Here is a 15,109-nt window from a genome sequence, read left to right as displayed (position 1 = left end):
GTGAGTGGGGTTCTCAACCTGGAAATGAAATTTGAGATGGTTTTATGAAGGATGAAATAGAAAAAATGGTTTTTATTTGGGTGGTGCTGGAGAATGAGGCTGTCAGGGCTGGTGAGTGACTCAATGGCTTCTCCTCAGCCTGGATGTGAAATTTGGGATCATTTTAGGAAGCAGGAAATAGAAAATACAATATTTATATTATAATATTATAATATAAAAGAGGGTTTTTATTTGGGGACCTTCAGGGTGGTGCTGGAGCACTCCTCTCTCCTCCCCTCTCCTCTCCTCTCCCAAATTCCAGGGGAAATTTTCAGAGCTGTTAAGCTGCTCTTGATCACAAAACTATTTCCATGTGCAAATACAGGAATGCTTTCATCTCTCCATATCACTGAATGATTTATGGTGTGGAAAGGAAAAGTGAAAATTTGGGGTTTTGAGGATTTGTTCATGCAGAATTTGGGGCTCCTCTGACACCTCCCCGTTCTCTCTGCAGCCGCCGTCAGCGCTTTGGCAAAATTTGGAGCCCAGAATGAGAATCTGCTTCCGAGCATCCTGGTGCTGCTGCAGAGGTGAGCCTGGCGTGGCTGGGATCTTGGAATCTGCTTCCAAGCATCCTGGTGCTCCAGAGGAGAACTTGGGGTGGCTGGGATCCCCCTGATTCCCTGGGAGCAGAGATCTCGGGATCTGCTTCCGAGTATCCTGGTGCTGCTGCAGAGTGAGCTTGTGATGGCACAGATCCCTCTGATTCCCTGGGAGCAGAGATCTCTGTTCCTGAGAATCCTGGTGCTGCTGCAGAGGTCAGGCTGTGCTCTGATTCCCTGGGAGCAGCGAGCTTGGGATCTGCTCCCGAGTATTCTGGTGCTGCTCCAGAGTGAGCTTGTGATGGCACAGATCCCTCTGATTCCCTGGGAGCAGTCATCTCTGCTCCTGAGCATCCTGGTGCTGTTCCAGAGGAGAGCCTGGGGTGGCAGGGATCCCCCTGAATCCCTGGGAGCAGAGATCTCTGTTCCTGAGAATCCTGGTGCTGCTGCAGAGGTCAGGCTGTGCTCTGATTCCCTGGGAGCAGAGAGCTTGGAATCTGCTCCTGGGTATCCATCCTGGTGCTGCTTCAGAGGAGAGCCTGGGGTGGCAGGGATCTCTGATTCCCTGGGAGCAGAGGTCTCTGCTCCTGAGCATCCTGGTGCTCCAGAGGTGAGGCTGTGGTGTCAGAGATCCCTCTGATTCCCTGGGAGCAGTGATCTCTGCTCCTGAGCATCCTGGTGCTGTTCCAGAGGAGAGCCTGGGTGGCAGGGATCTTGGAATCTGCTTCCAAGCATCCTGGTGCTGCTCCTCCAGAGGTGAGGCTGGGGTGGCAGGGATCCCTCTGATCCCCTGAGAACAGTGATCTTGGAATCTGCTCCTGAGCATCCTGGTGCTCAAGAGGAGAACTTGGGGTGGCTGGGATCCCCCTGATTCCCTGGGAGCAGAGATCTCCCACCAGGCTGGGATTTTGTCAATCCCAACCAGGGACAGGGAAAACTCCTCTCCCGCTTTTCCTGCGCTGCTGGAGGTGAAGGATGGGATTGGTCACAGAAACATGGGATGAGGATTGAGTCTGAGAACGTTGCTCAAGGAAAAATAAATCACAGAGTTATTATTTTGGGTTGGAAAGAGCTTAAAACTCATCCAGTGCCACCCTTTCCGTGGATTTTCTCTTTCCGCTACCCCAGGATGATCTGAGCCTCGTCCAGCCTGGATCTTCCAGCTGCCAAAGCCTCCTCATCCTCACACACAGCAATTTCTTCCTCACATCCAGCACAAATCTCTTTGAGTTTCAATTAATTAATTCAATTTCATTTTAAAATTATTTTCATTTCAATTAATTTTAATTAATTTAGTTTTACTTAACCCACGTAAGATCCTTGAAAATCTAGGATTTCATTAAGCCAGGGAAGATTCTTGAAAATCAAGGATTTAATTAACTCATGTAAAATTCTTGAAAGTCAAAGATTTAATTAACCTGTGTAAAATTCTTGAAAATCAAGGATTTCATTAAGCCATGTAAGATTCTTGAAAATCAAGGATTTAATTAACTCATGTAAGGTCCTTGAAAATCAAGGATTTAATTACTCATGTAAAATTCTTGAAAATCAAGGATTTAATTAACTCATGTAAGGTCCTTGAAAATCAAGGATTTAATTAACTCATGTAAGGTCCTTGAAAATCAAGGATTTAATTAAGACCAAATCGTAAAATATTAAAAATATATATAAAACATTATTAAAAAATACATATAAAAAGTCACCCTCCCCCTCCAGAACTTTTTCAACATCTGAGCACTTTTAACACCTCTCAGAACAAGAAAATCCCTGTCCAGATGACTCAGAAATAACATTTTTGTTCCCAGAATTGAGCCATTCCCACGTCACAGATTCACATTTCACGCCACACTAACGATTTAATTGAAATTAAACCAACTCCTGCGTGGTACCAAAGCATTTTTGCACCATTTGAAAAAATCTGAATGATGCTGCAGTATCAAAATCCATTTATTTTTTCATTTTTTTTAATTGATTTTTAGCTCAGCTCTGATGTTCCCTTTGTCCCCAAACAGGTGCATGATGGACAGTGACGACGAAGTGCGGGACAGAGCAACTTTCTACTTGAACGTCCTGCAGCAGAGACAGCTGGCCCTGAATGCTGCCTACATTTTTAATGGTCAGTAAGAGCAAAAAAAACCCACAAAATTCATCAAAATATAATATTAAATATTATAAAACATAAATTCACGTAAATTCATAAACATAAATTCATTTATTCTGCCCTTAGCGCTTCCCTACGAGTGATGAAATTCCATCCAGCCTGGCCTTGGGTGCTGCCAGGGAATTCTCTGGGAATTTTAAATCGTGAAGGAAAATTTAGGAAGTGGAGCCAGGGCTGTGGTTTGGGTTTTCATTGGTTTTTCCTCTGCTGGACACAAATATCTTGGTTTTTTTGCTCCATTTTAACCAATCCAAAATGAGGATAATGAGGGTTGGGAGTAAAAGTATTTTATGTCTTGGAAATCCATGTGAGCAGAGGATTTAATTAACTCATGTAAGAGCCTGGAAAATCAAGGAATTAATTAATCCATGTAAGATTCTTGATGATCAGGGATTTAATTAGCCTGTGTAAAATTCTTGAAAATCAAGGATTTAATTAATTCATGTAAAACTCTTGAAAATCAGGGATTTTATTAACTCATGTAAGAACCTTGAAAATCAAGGGTTTAATTAATCCATGTAAGATTCTTGAAAATCAAGGATTTAATTAGCCCATGTTAAATTCTTAAAAATCAAGTGTTTAATTAAGCCATGTAAAATTCTTGAAAATCAGGGATTTAATTAATCCATGTAAGATTCTTGAAAATCAAGTGTTTAATTAATCCATGTAAGATTCTTGAAAATCAAGGATTTAATTAACTCATGTTAAATTCTTGGAAATCAAGGAATTAATTAAGCCATGTAAGAGTCTTGAAAATCAAGGATTTAATTAGCCCATTTTAAATTCTTAAAAATCAAGGGTTTAATTAACCCATATAAGGTTCTTGAAAATCAAGGGTTTAATTAATCAATGTAAAACTCTTGGAAATCAAGGAATTAATTAAGCCATGTAAGATTCTTGAAAATCAGGGATTTAATTAACCCATGTAAGATTCTTGAAAATCAAGGATTTAATTAGCCCATGTTAAATTCTTAAAAATCAAGTGTTTAATTAAGCCATGTAAAATTCTTGAAAGTCAGGGATTTAATTAATCCATGTAAAATTCTTGAAAATCAAGGATTTAATTAATCCATGTAAGATTCTTGAAAATCAAGTGTCTAATTAATCCATGTAAGATTCTTGAAAATCAAGGATTTAATTAGCCCATTTTAAATTCTTAAAAATCAAGGGTTTAATTAACCCATATAAGGTTCTTGAAAATCAAGGGTTTAATTAATCAATGTAAAACTCTTGGAAATCAAGGAATTAATTAAGCCATGTAAGATTCTTGAAAATCAGGGATTTAATTAACCCATGTAAGATCCTTGAAAATCAAGGAATTAATTAACTCATGTTAAATTCTTGAAAATCAAGTGTTTAATTAATCCATGTAAAATTCTTGAAAATCAAGGATTTAATTAATCCATGTAAGATTCTTGAAAATCAAGGGTTTAATTAATCCATGTAAAACTCATGAAAATCAGGGATTTAATTAATCCATGTTAAATTCTTAAAAATCAAGTGTTTAATTAAGCCATGTAAAATTCTTGAAAATCAGGGATTTAATTAATCCATGTAAAATTCTTGAAAATCAAGGATTTAATTAATCCATGTAAGATTCTTGAAAATCAAGGATTTAATTAATCCATGTAAGATTCTTGAAAATCAAGGGTTTAATTAATCCATGTAAGATTCTTGAAAATCAAAGATTTAATTAACTCATGTTAAATTCTTGGCAATCAAGGAATTAATTAAGCCATGTAAGAGTCTTGAAAATCAAGGATTTAATTAAGTCATGTTAAATTCTTGAAAATCAAGAATTTAATTATCTCATGTAAAATTCTTGAAAATCAAGGATTTAATTAACCCACCTAAGATTCTTGGGAGCAAACTCTTGGCAGCTCTGTGCCATCTCCAGATCAGTTTTTTTCCTGTTCTGTTTTGTGTTTCCTGTGTCTGCAGTGCAGCTGGGCCATTTCCAGCTGCTGAAACTGAATTTTTCCTGCCTTTTTCCCTTGCAGGGCTGACAGTTTCTGTTCCTGGCATGGAGAAAGCCCTGCACCAGTACACCCTGGAGCCCTCTGAGAAACCCTTTGACATGAAAACTGTTCCCCTGGCCACAGCCCCCATCTGTGAGCAGAAATCAGGTATCACAGGGGTGGAAATGGAGCCTCAGAGCCTCCTCTTGGTCTGCTCAGCCCATCAGCAGTTCTGTGCATAATAATAATAATAGAAATTATTCTTGTTATTGTTATTATTACACTATTGTCATTATTTTTATTATATTTTATAATTATGTTTTTATTTATATTTTTATTTTATTATATTGTATTATTCTATTATATTTTTTATTATTTTATTATATTGTATTATTATATTACATTATTATTGTTTTTATTTTTATTATAATTATTATATTATTTATTTTATTAATATTTAATATCTAATATTATTTATTTTTATTTATATATTTATTTTATAATTTATTATTATTTTTATTTCCATTTTAATGTATTATAATATTATATTTTTATTATTATTTTATTTTTATTTTATTTTTATTATATTAGTTTAACCTAATAATTATAATATTTAAACTAATTAATAATTAATTTAAATATTATATTAGTTTAATTTATATTATATTAACCATAATATATTGGTTTTATTTTTATTTTTATTATAATTATTATTATATTGTATTATTATTTTATAATTTATTTTTATACTATTTTATTATTTTTATTATTATCTTGTATTATTATAACTTATTTTTTAAATTTTATTATAATTATTATTATTTTGTTTTTATTATATTGTACTATTATAATATATTATAATTTTTATTATACTGTATTATTATATTATATTATTTTTATTTTTATTATGCTTATTATTATATTGTATTATTACATTATAAATTATTAATATTATTATTAATATCCATAATAATATTAATATTATTACTATTAAATTTATTGGGTCACAGCCTTTGGAAAAAGGTCATGCCAGGGGTTCTCAGTCACTTTTCTGACTTTCTTGCACATCCTTGCACAATTCTTGATCATTTTCACTTTGGGGTTCTTTTTTATTCTCCCTTCTCCTCCTTTCTTTCTTTTTCTTTCTTTTTTTTCTTTCTTTCTTTATTTTCTTCTTTTTCTTCTTTTTTTCTTTTTTTATCTTTTTTTTCTTTATTTTTTCTTCTTTTTTTCTTTCTTTTTTTCTTATTTTTTCCCTTTTTCTTTTTTCTTTTCTTTTTTCTTTTGTCTTCCTTTTTTCTCCTTCCTTTTTTTCTCCTTCCTTTTTTTCTCCTTCCTTTTTTTCTCCTTCCTTTTTTTCTCCTTCCTTTTTTTCTCCTTCCTTTTTTTCTCCTTCCTTTTTTTCTCCTTCCTTTTTTTCTCCTTCCTTTTTTTCTCCTTCCTTTTTTTCTCCTTCCTTTTTTTCTCCTTCCTTTTTTTCTCCTTCCTTTTTTTCTCCTTCCTTTTTTTCTCCTTCCTTTTTTCTCCTTCCTTTTTTCTCCTTCCTTTTTTCTCCTTCCTTTTTTCTCCTTCCTTTTTTCTCCTTCCTTTTTTCTCCTTCCTTTTTTCTCCTTCCTTTTTTCTCCTTCCTTTTTTCTCCTTCCTTTTTTCTCCTTCCTTTTTTCTCCTTCCTTTTTTCTCCTTCCTTTTTTTCTCCTTCCTTTTTTTCTCCTTCCTTTTTTCTCCTTCCTTTTTTCTCCTTCCTTTTTTCTCCTTCCTTTTTTTCTCCTTCCTTTTTTTCTCCTTCCTTTTTTTCTCCTTCCTTTTTTTCTCCTCCTTCCTTTTTTTCTCCTCCTTCCTTTTTTTCTCCTCCTTCCTTTTTTTCTTCTCCTTCCTTTTTTTCTTCTCCTTCCTTTTTTTCTTCTCCTTCCTTTTCTTTCTATTTTTTTTCTTACTTTCTTCTCCTTTTTTGCTTTTTTATCTTTTTTTTCATTCTTTTTTAAAATTTTTTTTCTTCTTTTTCTTTCTTTTTTGCAAGCTCTTCAGGGTTAAAGTGTGTTTTATTCCTCATAACTCAGACTTATTTCTTCCACTTTCAATCCAGCATTTCCACACCAAAGATCAAAAAAAAAAGATATTTCATTGTGTGAGGAGCCAGGCTGGCAGTGGGGAATATTTAATTTAAAATATTAAATATTTATTATATAAAATAGAATATTTAGTGGCATTTAAACCTGCATGGTTTAATTGCTTTTAATTAATTAATCTTTGCTGTTTTTGTCTCCCCAGAGATTGCTCTGGTGCCCAGCAAACCTGAGAAAGTGGCTCCTTCACGCCAGGATATCTTCCAAGGTAGGAGAGATCAGGGATTTGGGATTTGGGAAGGAATTCCTGGCTGGGCTGGAATTCCCAGAATTCCCAGATCCCTGGAATTACCCAAAACCAGGCCTTGGAACACCCTGGGAGAGTGGAAAAGGGGATGGAAGTGAATTATCCTCAACATCCCATCCCACCCAAACCTTTCCAAGATTCCCTGAGCTTTTGGGATCATCACCAGAGCCTGATCCCGTTTTTTTCCTTCCTTCCCAGAACAACTGGCAGCCATCCCAGAATTCAAGGGCCTGGGTCCTTTATTCAAATCCTCAGAGGCAGTGCAGCTGACAGAAGCAGAAACAGAATATTTCGTTCGCTGCATCAAACACATCTTCCCAAACCACATCGTTTTCCAGGTGAGAAAAATCCACCTCCTTTTTTTATCCCCAGGATTTGGGAGAAATCATCAAAAAACCCCACAAAACCCAAATATTCTGGATGAGGAAATGTCAGAAATATTTCCAAATTTGTTTTATTTTTTATGGTTTTGTTTTATTTTTTATGGTTTTGTTTTATTTTTTATTGTTTTGGGGGGGTTTTGTTTTGTTTTATTATTTTGTTCTATTTTTTATTGTTTTGGGATTTTTTGTTTTGGTTTTTTAATTTTATTTTATTTTTATTGTTTTTTATTGTTTTGTTATCTTTTTTATTGTTTTGTTATCTTTTTTATTGTTTTGTTTTCTTTTTTATTGTTTTGGGTTTTTATTGTTTTTATTTTTTATTGTTTTGGGGTTTTTTGTTGTTTTTTATTGTTTTATTTCTTGTCATTTTGTTTTATTTTTTATTGTTTTGGGTTTTTATTGTTTTGTTTTTTATTGTTTTGTTTTTTATTATTTTATTTTTTGTCATTTTGCTTTATTTTTTCTTATTTTATTTTATTCCTTATTATTTTGTTTTTTATTGTTTTGTTTTATTTTTTACTCTTTTCTTTTGTTTTATATTTTTTATTTTTCCTTGTTTTGTTTTATTTCTTTCTTCTTTTATTTTCTACAGTTTGACTGCACCAACACCCTGAACGATCAGCTCCTGGAGCGGGTGACGGTGCAGGTGGAGCCGTCGGACGCCTACGACGTCGTCTGCTGCATCCCCGCTCCCAGCCTGGCCTACAACCAGCCTGGGATGTGCTACACCCTGGTCAGCATCCCCCAGCACGATCCCACTGCAGGTCAGAAACTCTCCTGAAGGGTTTTTTTTTATTTTTTATTGTTTTATTTGCTGCAATCTGCATAAAAGGCATCTTCCCAAACCACATCGTTTTCCTGGTGAGGAAAATCCACCTCCTTTTTTGATCCCAGGATTTGGGAGAACTCATCAAAAAACCCCACAAAACCCAAATATTCTGGATGAGGAAATATTTCCAAATTTGTTTTATTTTTTATTGTTTTATTTGCTGCAATCTGCATAAAAGGCATCTTCCCAAACCACATCGTTTTCCAGGTGAAGAAAATCCACCTCCATTTTTTTTCCATAGGACTTGGGAGAAATCATCAAAAAACATCAAAAATCCTCCACAGGTCACAGAGGTTTTAACTAATTTGGGCAAAAAAAACCCCACAAAACCCAAATATTCTGGATGAGGAAATGTCAGAAATATTTCCAAATTTGTTTTATTTTTTATTGTTTTATTTGCTGCAGTCTGCATCAAACACATCTTCCCAAACCACATCGTTTTCCTGGTGAGGAAAATCCACCTCCATTTTTTTTCCATAGGATTTGGGAGAACTCATCAAAAAACCCCACAAAACCCAAATATTCTGGATGAGGAAATGTCAGAAATATTTCCAAATTTGTTTTATTTTTTTATTGTTTTATTTGCTGCAATCTGCATCAAAGGCATCTTCCCAAACCACATCGTTTTCCTGGTGAGGAAAATCCACCTCCTTTTTTTATCCCAGGATTTGGGAGAACTCATCAAAAAACCCCACAAAACCCAAATATTGTGGATGAGGAAATATCAGAAATATTTCCAAATTTGTTTTATTTTTTATTGTTTTATTTGCTGCAATCTGCATAGAAGGCATCTTCCCAAACCACATCGTTTTCCAGGTGAGGAAAATCCACCTCCTTTTTTTATCCCAGGATTTGGGAGAAATCATCAAAAAACATCACAAATCCTCCACAGGTCACAGAGGTTTTAACTAATTTGGGCAAAAAAACCCCACAAAACCCAAATATTCTGGATGAGGAAATGTCAGAAATATTTCCAAATTTGTTTTATTTTTTTATTGTTTTGTTTGTCTGCATCAAACACATCTTTCAGGTGAGGAAAATCCACCTCCTTTTTTTATCCCCAGGATTTGGGAGAAATCATCAAAAAACCCCCACAAAACCCAAATATTCTGGATGAGGAAATGTCAGAAATATTTCCAAATTTGTTTTATTTTTTTATTGTTTTATTTGCTGCAATCTGCATCAAAGGCATCTTCCCAAACCACATCATTTTCCTGGTGAGGAAAATCCACCCCCTTTTTTTTTCCATAGGATTTGGGAGAACTCATCAAAAAACATCACATATCCCCCACAGGTCACAGAGGTTTTAACTAATTTGGGCAAAAAAAAACCAAAACCCAAATATTCTGGATGAGGAAATGTTAGAAATATTTCCAAATTTGTTTTATTTTTTATTGGTTTTTTTTATTGTTTTGTTTTATTTTTTGTTGTTTTGCACACACTCTGTATCTCAGACTCCAACTTTGCACTGTGATAAAAAAGGGGTAAAATGGCCAACAATGATCCTCTTCAAGGTTTTTTATATGTCCATTTACCCAATTAACAGATGACAACTTAATTATTTTTCTTGGTGACCCAATGACTCAACTGTGACATTTTCTGTCCAATCACCTGCAATTACCCAAAAACCTCTAAAAGAAGAAAATTAAGAAAGAAGAAGGAAAAGAGACAACATTCTAAATCCTCCATCTTGTTTTCTATTTTTTAAACTATTTTAAACTCTTTTTCACTCAGTGACTTAAGAAAACCTTAATTTACACACTCACACTTTTAGCTTTTCCTATCTAATTTTAACATTTATTTCCATGCATCACCATGAAAACACGCTCGTGAATTTCATGTCATGTGAAATTTATTGGAGTGTTTTCGTGGTGATACGTGAAAATAACTGTGAAATTTAAATAGAAAAGCTGAAAGTGTGAGTGTGTAAATTAAAGTTTTCTTAAGTCACTGGGTGAAAAAGTTAGAATTTAAACTCTGTTTTATTTTGTTGTGTTTTATTTTGTTGTATTTTATTGTGTTTTATTGTATTTAATTTCATTATTTCATTATTTCTTTTCATTTCTTTTAGTTTCTTTTCATTTTCCATCTCTTTTCTTTTAATTTCTTTTCATTTTTCATTTCATTTTTTTTCATTCCATTTCATTCCATTTCTTTTCTTTGCATTTCTTTTCATTTATTTTCAATTAATTTATTTTCATTTTTCTTTTCATTTTTCTTTTCATTTTTCTTTTCATTTTTCTTTTCATTTTTCTTTTCATTTTTCTTTTCATTTTTCTTTTCATTTTTCTTTTCATTTTTCTTTTCATTTTTCTTTTCATTTTTCTTTTCTCTCTTTTCTCTCTTTTTTCTCTCTTTTCTCTCTTTTCTCTCTTTTCTCTCTTTTCTCTCTTTTCTCTCTTTTCTCTCTTTTCTCTCTTTTCTCTCTTTTCTCTCTTTTCTCTCTTTTCTCTCTTTTCTCTCTTTTCTCTCTTTTCTCTCTTTCTCTCTTTTCTCTCTTTTCTCTCTTTTCTCTCTTTTCTCTCTTTTCTCTCTTTTCTCTCTTTTCTCTCTTTTCTCTCTTTTCTCTCTTTTCTCTCTTTTCTCTCTTTTCTCTCTTTTCTCTCTTTTCTCTCTTTTCTCTCTTTTCTCTCTTTTCTCTCTTTTCTCTCTTTTCTCTCTTTTCTCTCTTTTCTCTCTTTTCTCTCTTTTCTCTCTTTTCTCTCTTTTCTCTCTTTTCTCTCTTTTCTCTCTTTTCTCTCTTTTCTTCTATTAAAATTAAAAAAGTAACATTTAAAATTAAAAAACTAAAATTAGGAAAATTAAAATAAGGAAAATTAAAATTAAAAAACTAAAATAGAAAAACTAAAATTAAAAAAATTAAAATTAAAAAATTAGGATTAAAAAACTAAGATTAAATTTAATTTAATGAAATGATATTAAAGTTCACATCTGTATTCCTGGGACAAAACCCCTGGATATTCCAGTTGGGTTTTTTTTGGGAAGAGAGGTCTCCAGCAGAGGAATTTCCCCAGATTATCCAGGATTTCCTCTCTTTTCCAGTGGCTTGCACCTTCAGCTGCACCATGCGGTTCACGGTGCGCGACTGCGACCCCGGCACGGGGCTGCCCGAGGAGGAAGGCTACGAGGATGAGTACGTGGTGAGTCCCAGGGTTTATTCCCTCTTCCCTTGGCACATCCTTTGGGATAAACCTGCTTTATCCACCAGCTCCAGTTTGTTCTCAATCCTGAGATCAACACATTCCCTGAAACGCCAAAATCGCCTCAAATGTCGTTTTTTACATCCCCAAAACTTCATTTTTTTTGGTTTTTTATGGAGTTGAATTTGGGAGGAGGAGGGAATGAAATAAATTCCATTGGTTGTTTTCAGATTTTGGTTCCAATCTTTCCACCCCAGATATTTGAGTTTTTTTGTTAATTGTTAATTGAATTTTGTTAATTCCATGGTAGGGATGCAGATTTCAGGAAGTAGTGGAGGAAATAAAGGTTCCTCTGGAGCCAGGCTGGGAGAGCTGGGAATGTTCTCCTGGAGAAGGGAAGGATCCAGGGACAGCTTCCAGAACATTCCAGGAGATAAAGGGGATCCGGGAGAGCTGGAATTTGGGAAAGGCCTGGAAGGAGATGACACAAGAAATGGCTCCAGATTGGAAAAGGGGAATTTGGGGTGGGATTTGGGAATTCCCAGAGCAGCTGTGGCTGCCCCAAATCCCGGGGATGGCCAAGGAAGGGTTGGAGCAGCCTGGGATGGTGGGATTGGAATGGGATGGGATTGAAGGTCCCTGGATCCCATCCCAAAGCATTCCGGGATTCTGGGATTTGGGAGGCTCCGAATCCATGCCGAGGGATTTTTCTGGGAAATGGGGATGGGAAAGAGAGGGAAAGGGAAGGGAGAGCCTTGGTGGCTTCCTGAGATTGCAAGGGAAGGCCCTGGGTCCATCAATTCCTTGCAGAGGAGATGGATCCAATGTCAGGCTCTGGAGCCAGGCTGGGAGAGCTGGGAATGTTCTCCTGGAGAAGGGAAGGATCCAGGGAGAGCTTCCAGCACATTCCAGGGCCTGGAGGGGCTCCGGGAGAGCTGGAATTTGGGAAAGGCCTGGAGGGGCAGGAGCCAGGGAATGGCTCCAGATTGGAAAAGGGGAATTGGGGTGGGATTTGGGAATTCCCAGAGCAGCTGTGGCTGCCCCAAATCCCTGGAATATCCAAGGCTGGATTGGAGCAGCCCGGGATGTTGGGAATTGTCCCTGCCCATGGCAGAGGTTGGAACTGGATTATTTTAAAGATCCTTCCAACCCAAACCATCCTGGGATTCCATGCATTGTGAGGAAAACTCTCCATGGAAGGAGTCCAGGAGGGGATTTGACCCATCGAGTGGTGGCTTCATTTTCTGCTCTCCTTTAGTCCCACAGATGGTTTTGTGTCATTTTTGTGTCATTTTTGTGTCATTTTTGTGTCATTTTTGTGTCATTTTTGTGTCATTTTTGTGTCATTTTTGTGTCATTTTTGTGTCATTTTTGTGTCATTTTTGTGTCATTTTTGTGTCATTTTTGTGTCATTTTTGTGTCATTTTTCTGCCATTTTTTCTGCCATTTTTTCTGCCATTTTTTCTGCCATTTTTTCTGCCATTTTTTCTGCCATTTTTTCTGCCATTTTTTCTGCCATTTTTCTGCCATTTTTCTACATTTTTTTCTGCAATTTTTTCCGCAATTTTTGTATATTTTTAATGTTTACAAATGACCACCTAAAATACAATTTCCCCTCTTTTCAGTGGGGAAATTACATATTATATAATCACTATATGTTATATAGTTATATGATAATGATATGTTATTATATATAGTTATTTTATATGTAATATATATTATATTATATTTTGAATATTCTAAATATTACATCATTATATTAATATAATATTATTATTAGATGTGTTATATTATATTTTTAATATTTTTATTACATTATGTCTATAATATTTTATTATATTTTATCTATAATATTTGATTATATTGTATCTATAATATTATGTTATATATTACATTATATATACATTATAATATTATAAATAGTATGAATATATTCTATATTTCTGGAATTCAAACCAGGCATTCTCTTGGCAAAACTGGGCTTTTTTCCCTTTCCAAGGTGAGGATCATTTCCATAACCGAAATTTCCCATTTTTCCCCTCCCAGCTGGAAGATTTGGAGGTGACAGTGTCTGATCATCTCCAGAAAGTTCTAAAACCCAACTTTGCAGCTGCCTGGGAGGAGGTGGGAGATGATTTTGAGAAGGAAGAAACCTTTGCACTCAGTTCCATCAAAACCCTGGATGGTGAGATAATCCCTCACTTCTTGAGCTTTTATTTATTTTTTTAAAATTTATTTATTTTATTTGTTTATATTATTTGTTTGGTTTATTTATTTATATTATTTATTTGCTTATTTATTTATTTTCTATTTTTTAAAATTTTATTTATTTATTTTTTATATTTATTTTATTTATTTTTTAATTTAGTATTTAGTTTATTAATTTTTTTATTTTTAGAATTAATTTAATTAATTTATTTTTTAAAAAATGAATTCATTTTTAAAATTTATTTTATTTATTTATTCTAAAAAATTATTTCTTTTTAAATTAATATTTTATTTATTTATTATTTTATTAATTTTTAGTTATTTTATTTTTTAAATTTTTGATTTTATTTATTTTGAAAAATTATTTTATTTATTTAGTTTTTAAATTTATTTTATTTGTTTTTAATTTAAGATTTTAATTTAATTTTTAAATTTATTTATTAAATTTATTTTATTTATTTATTTTTAACTTTTTATTTATTTATTTTTAATTTACTATTTTACTGTATTTTATTTTTTATTATTTTTCTTTATTTTTTAAATTTTCTTTATTGATTTATTTTTAATTTAATAATTTGTTTATTTTATTTTAATTTATTTATTTCATTTTTTTATTTAGTGTAATAAATAATTACCCGGAATAATTTCATTTTCTCTTTTCAATTTCCAAATGCAGAAGCTGTCAACAACATCATCAAATTCCTGGGCATGCAGCCCTGTGAGAGGTCAGACAAAGTGCCAGAAAACAAAAATTCTCACACCCTCTACTTGGCTGGTGAGTGTTCCTGCTGCTCAATTCCCAATTTCCACATCCCCATGGATTTTTCTAAATGAAAAGTAATTATTCAGGAGATCTTATATTATTTATAATCTAATAATTGTTATTTTGGGAGTTTTGAAATGTGTTGAATGTAGCTGTTCCTAACTGGGAGGTTTCTGTCTTGGATATGCTCAGGCCAAAACTGTTGGAATGTGGGAATTCCACCCGTGGGAATGTGGGAATTCCACCCGTGGGAGTGGTGGAGAATCCCTGATTGGAGAATTTCCAGAGCAGTTAAATCCCTTTCCTGAGTTTGTCTGGGAGCTGCTTGTTCTCAAGTTCCTCAGTTGTCCTGCAGCACCTACAGATTCTTCCAGAATCATGGAATTGTTTAGGCTGGAAAAGCCCTCTCAGACCATTCCTGACCATTCCCAGCACTGCCAAGGCCACCCCTGCCCCACCTTGTCCCCAAGTGTCACATCCCCAGGGCTGGGAAATCCCTCCAGGAATGGGCACTTCCCCCTGCCCTGGGCATTTCCAGTGCCTGACCCCCCTTTCCATGGAGGAATTTTCCCTGAAATCCACCCTGAGCCTGCCCTGGCCCATCCTGAGGCCGTTCCCTCTCCTCCTGTCCCCATTCCCTGGGATAAGATCCCAAATCCCCCCCCGGCTGTCCCCTCCTGGCAGGGAGTTGTGCAGAGCCAGAAATTCCCCCTGAT

The 15,109-nt window shown here is 34.4% G+C and overlaps 1 protein-coding gene across 2 annotated transcripts in view; it reads left to right on the top strand.

Annotated features, from left to right (window-relative positions):
• The window catches only part of COPG2 (coat protein complex I subunit gamma 2), a 33,851-nt gene that overhangs the window by 17,824 nt on the left and 918 nt on the right, over positions 1 to 15,109 (top strand). Inside the window, exons 15-23 of one of the 2 annotated variants that reach the window (XR_015286015.1) lie at positions 494 to 569; positions 2,594 to 2,697; positions 4,743 to 4,868; positions 6,969 to 7,031; positions 7,269 to 7,408; positions 8,046 to 8,217; positions 11,325 to 11,422; positions 13,469 to 13,607; positions 14,307 to 14,617. Coding sequence is in view for 1 of the 2 variants with exons in the window: in XM_086886303.1 (XP_086742429.1) it covers positions 494 to 569; positions 2,594 to 2,697; positions 4,743 to 4,868; positions 6,969 to 7,031; positions 7,269 to 7,408; positions 8,046 to 8,217; positions 11,325 to 11,422; positions 13,469 to 13,607; positions 14,307 to 14,405 (1,017 nt within the window). In the remaining variant the exon portion in view is untranslated. The remainder of the gene's footprint in view (positions 1 to 493; positions 570 to 2,593; positions 2,698 to 4,742; positions 4,869 to 6,968; positions 7,032 to 7,268; positions 7,409 to 8,045; positions 8,218 to 11,324; positions 11,423 to 13,468; positions 13,608 to 14,306; positions 14,618 to 15,109) is intronic. The other variant, XM_086886303.1, reaches the window with a different exon arrangement.

The sequence above is a fragment of the Cyanistes caeruleus genome, chromosome 4 (assembly GCF_971803275.1).
Source record: "Cyanistes caeruleus chromosome 4, bCyaCae1.hap1.1, whole genome shotgun sequence".
Lineage (NCBI taxonomy): Eukaryota > Metazoa > Chordata > Aves > Passeriformes > Paridae > Cyanistes > Cyanistes caeruleus.
This window is presented reverse-complemented; position numbering and strand designations above follow the sequence as displayed.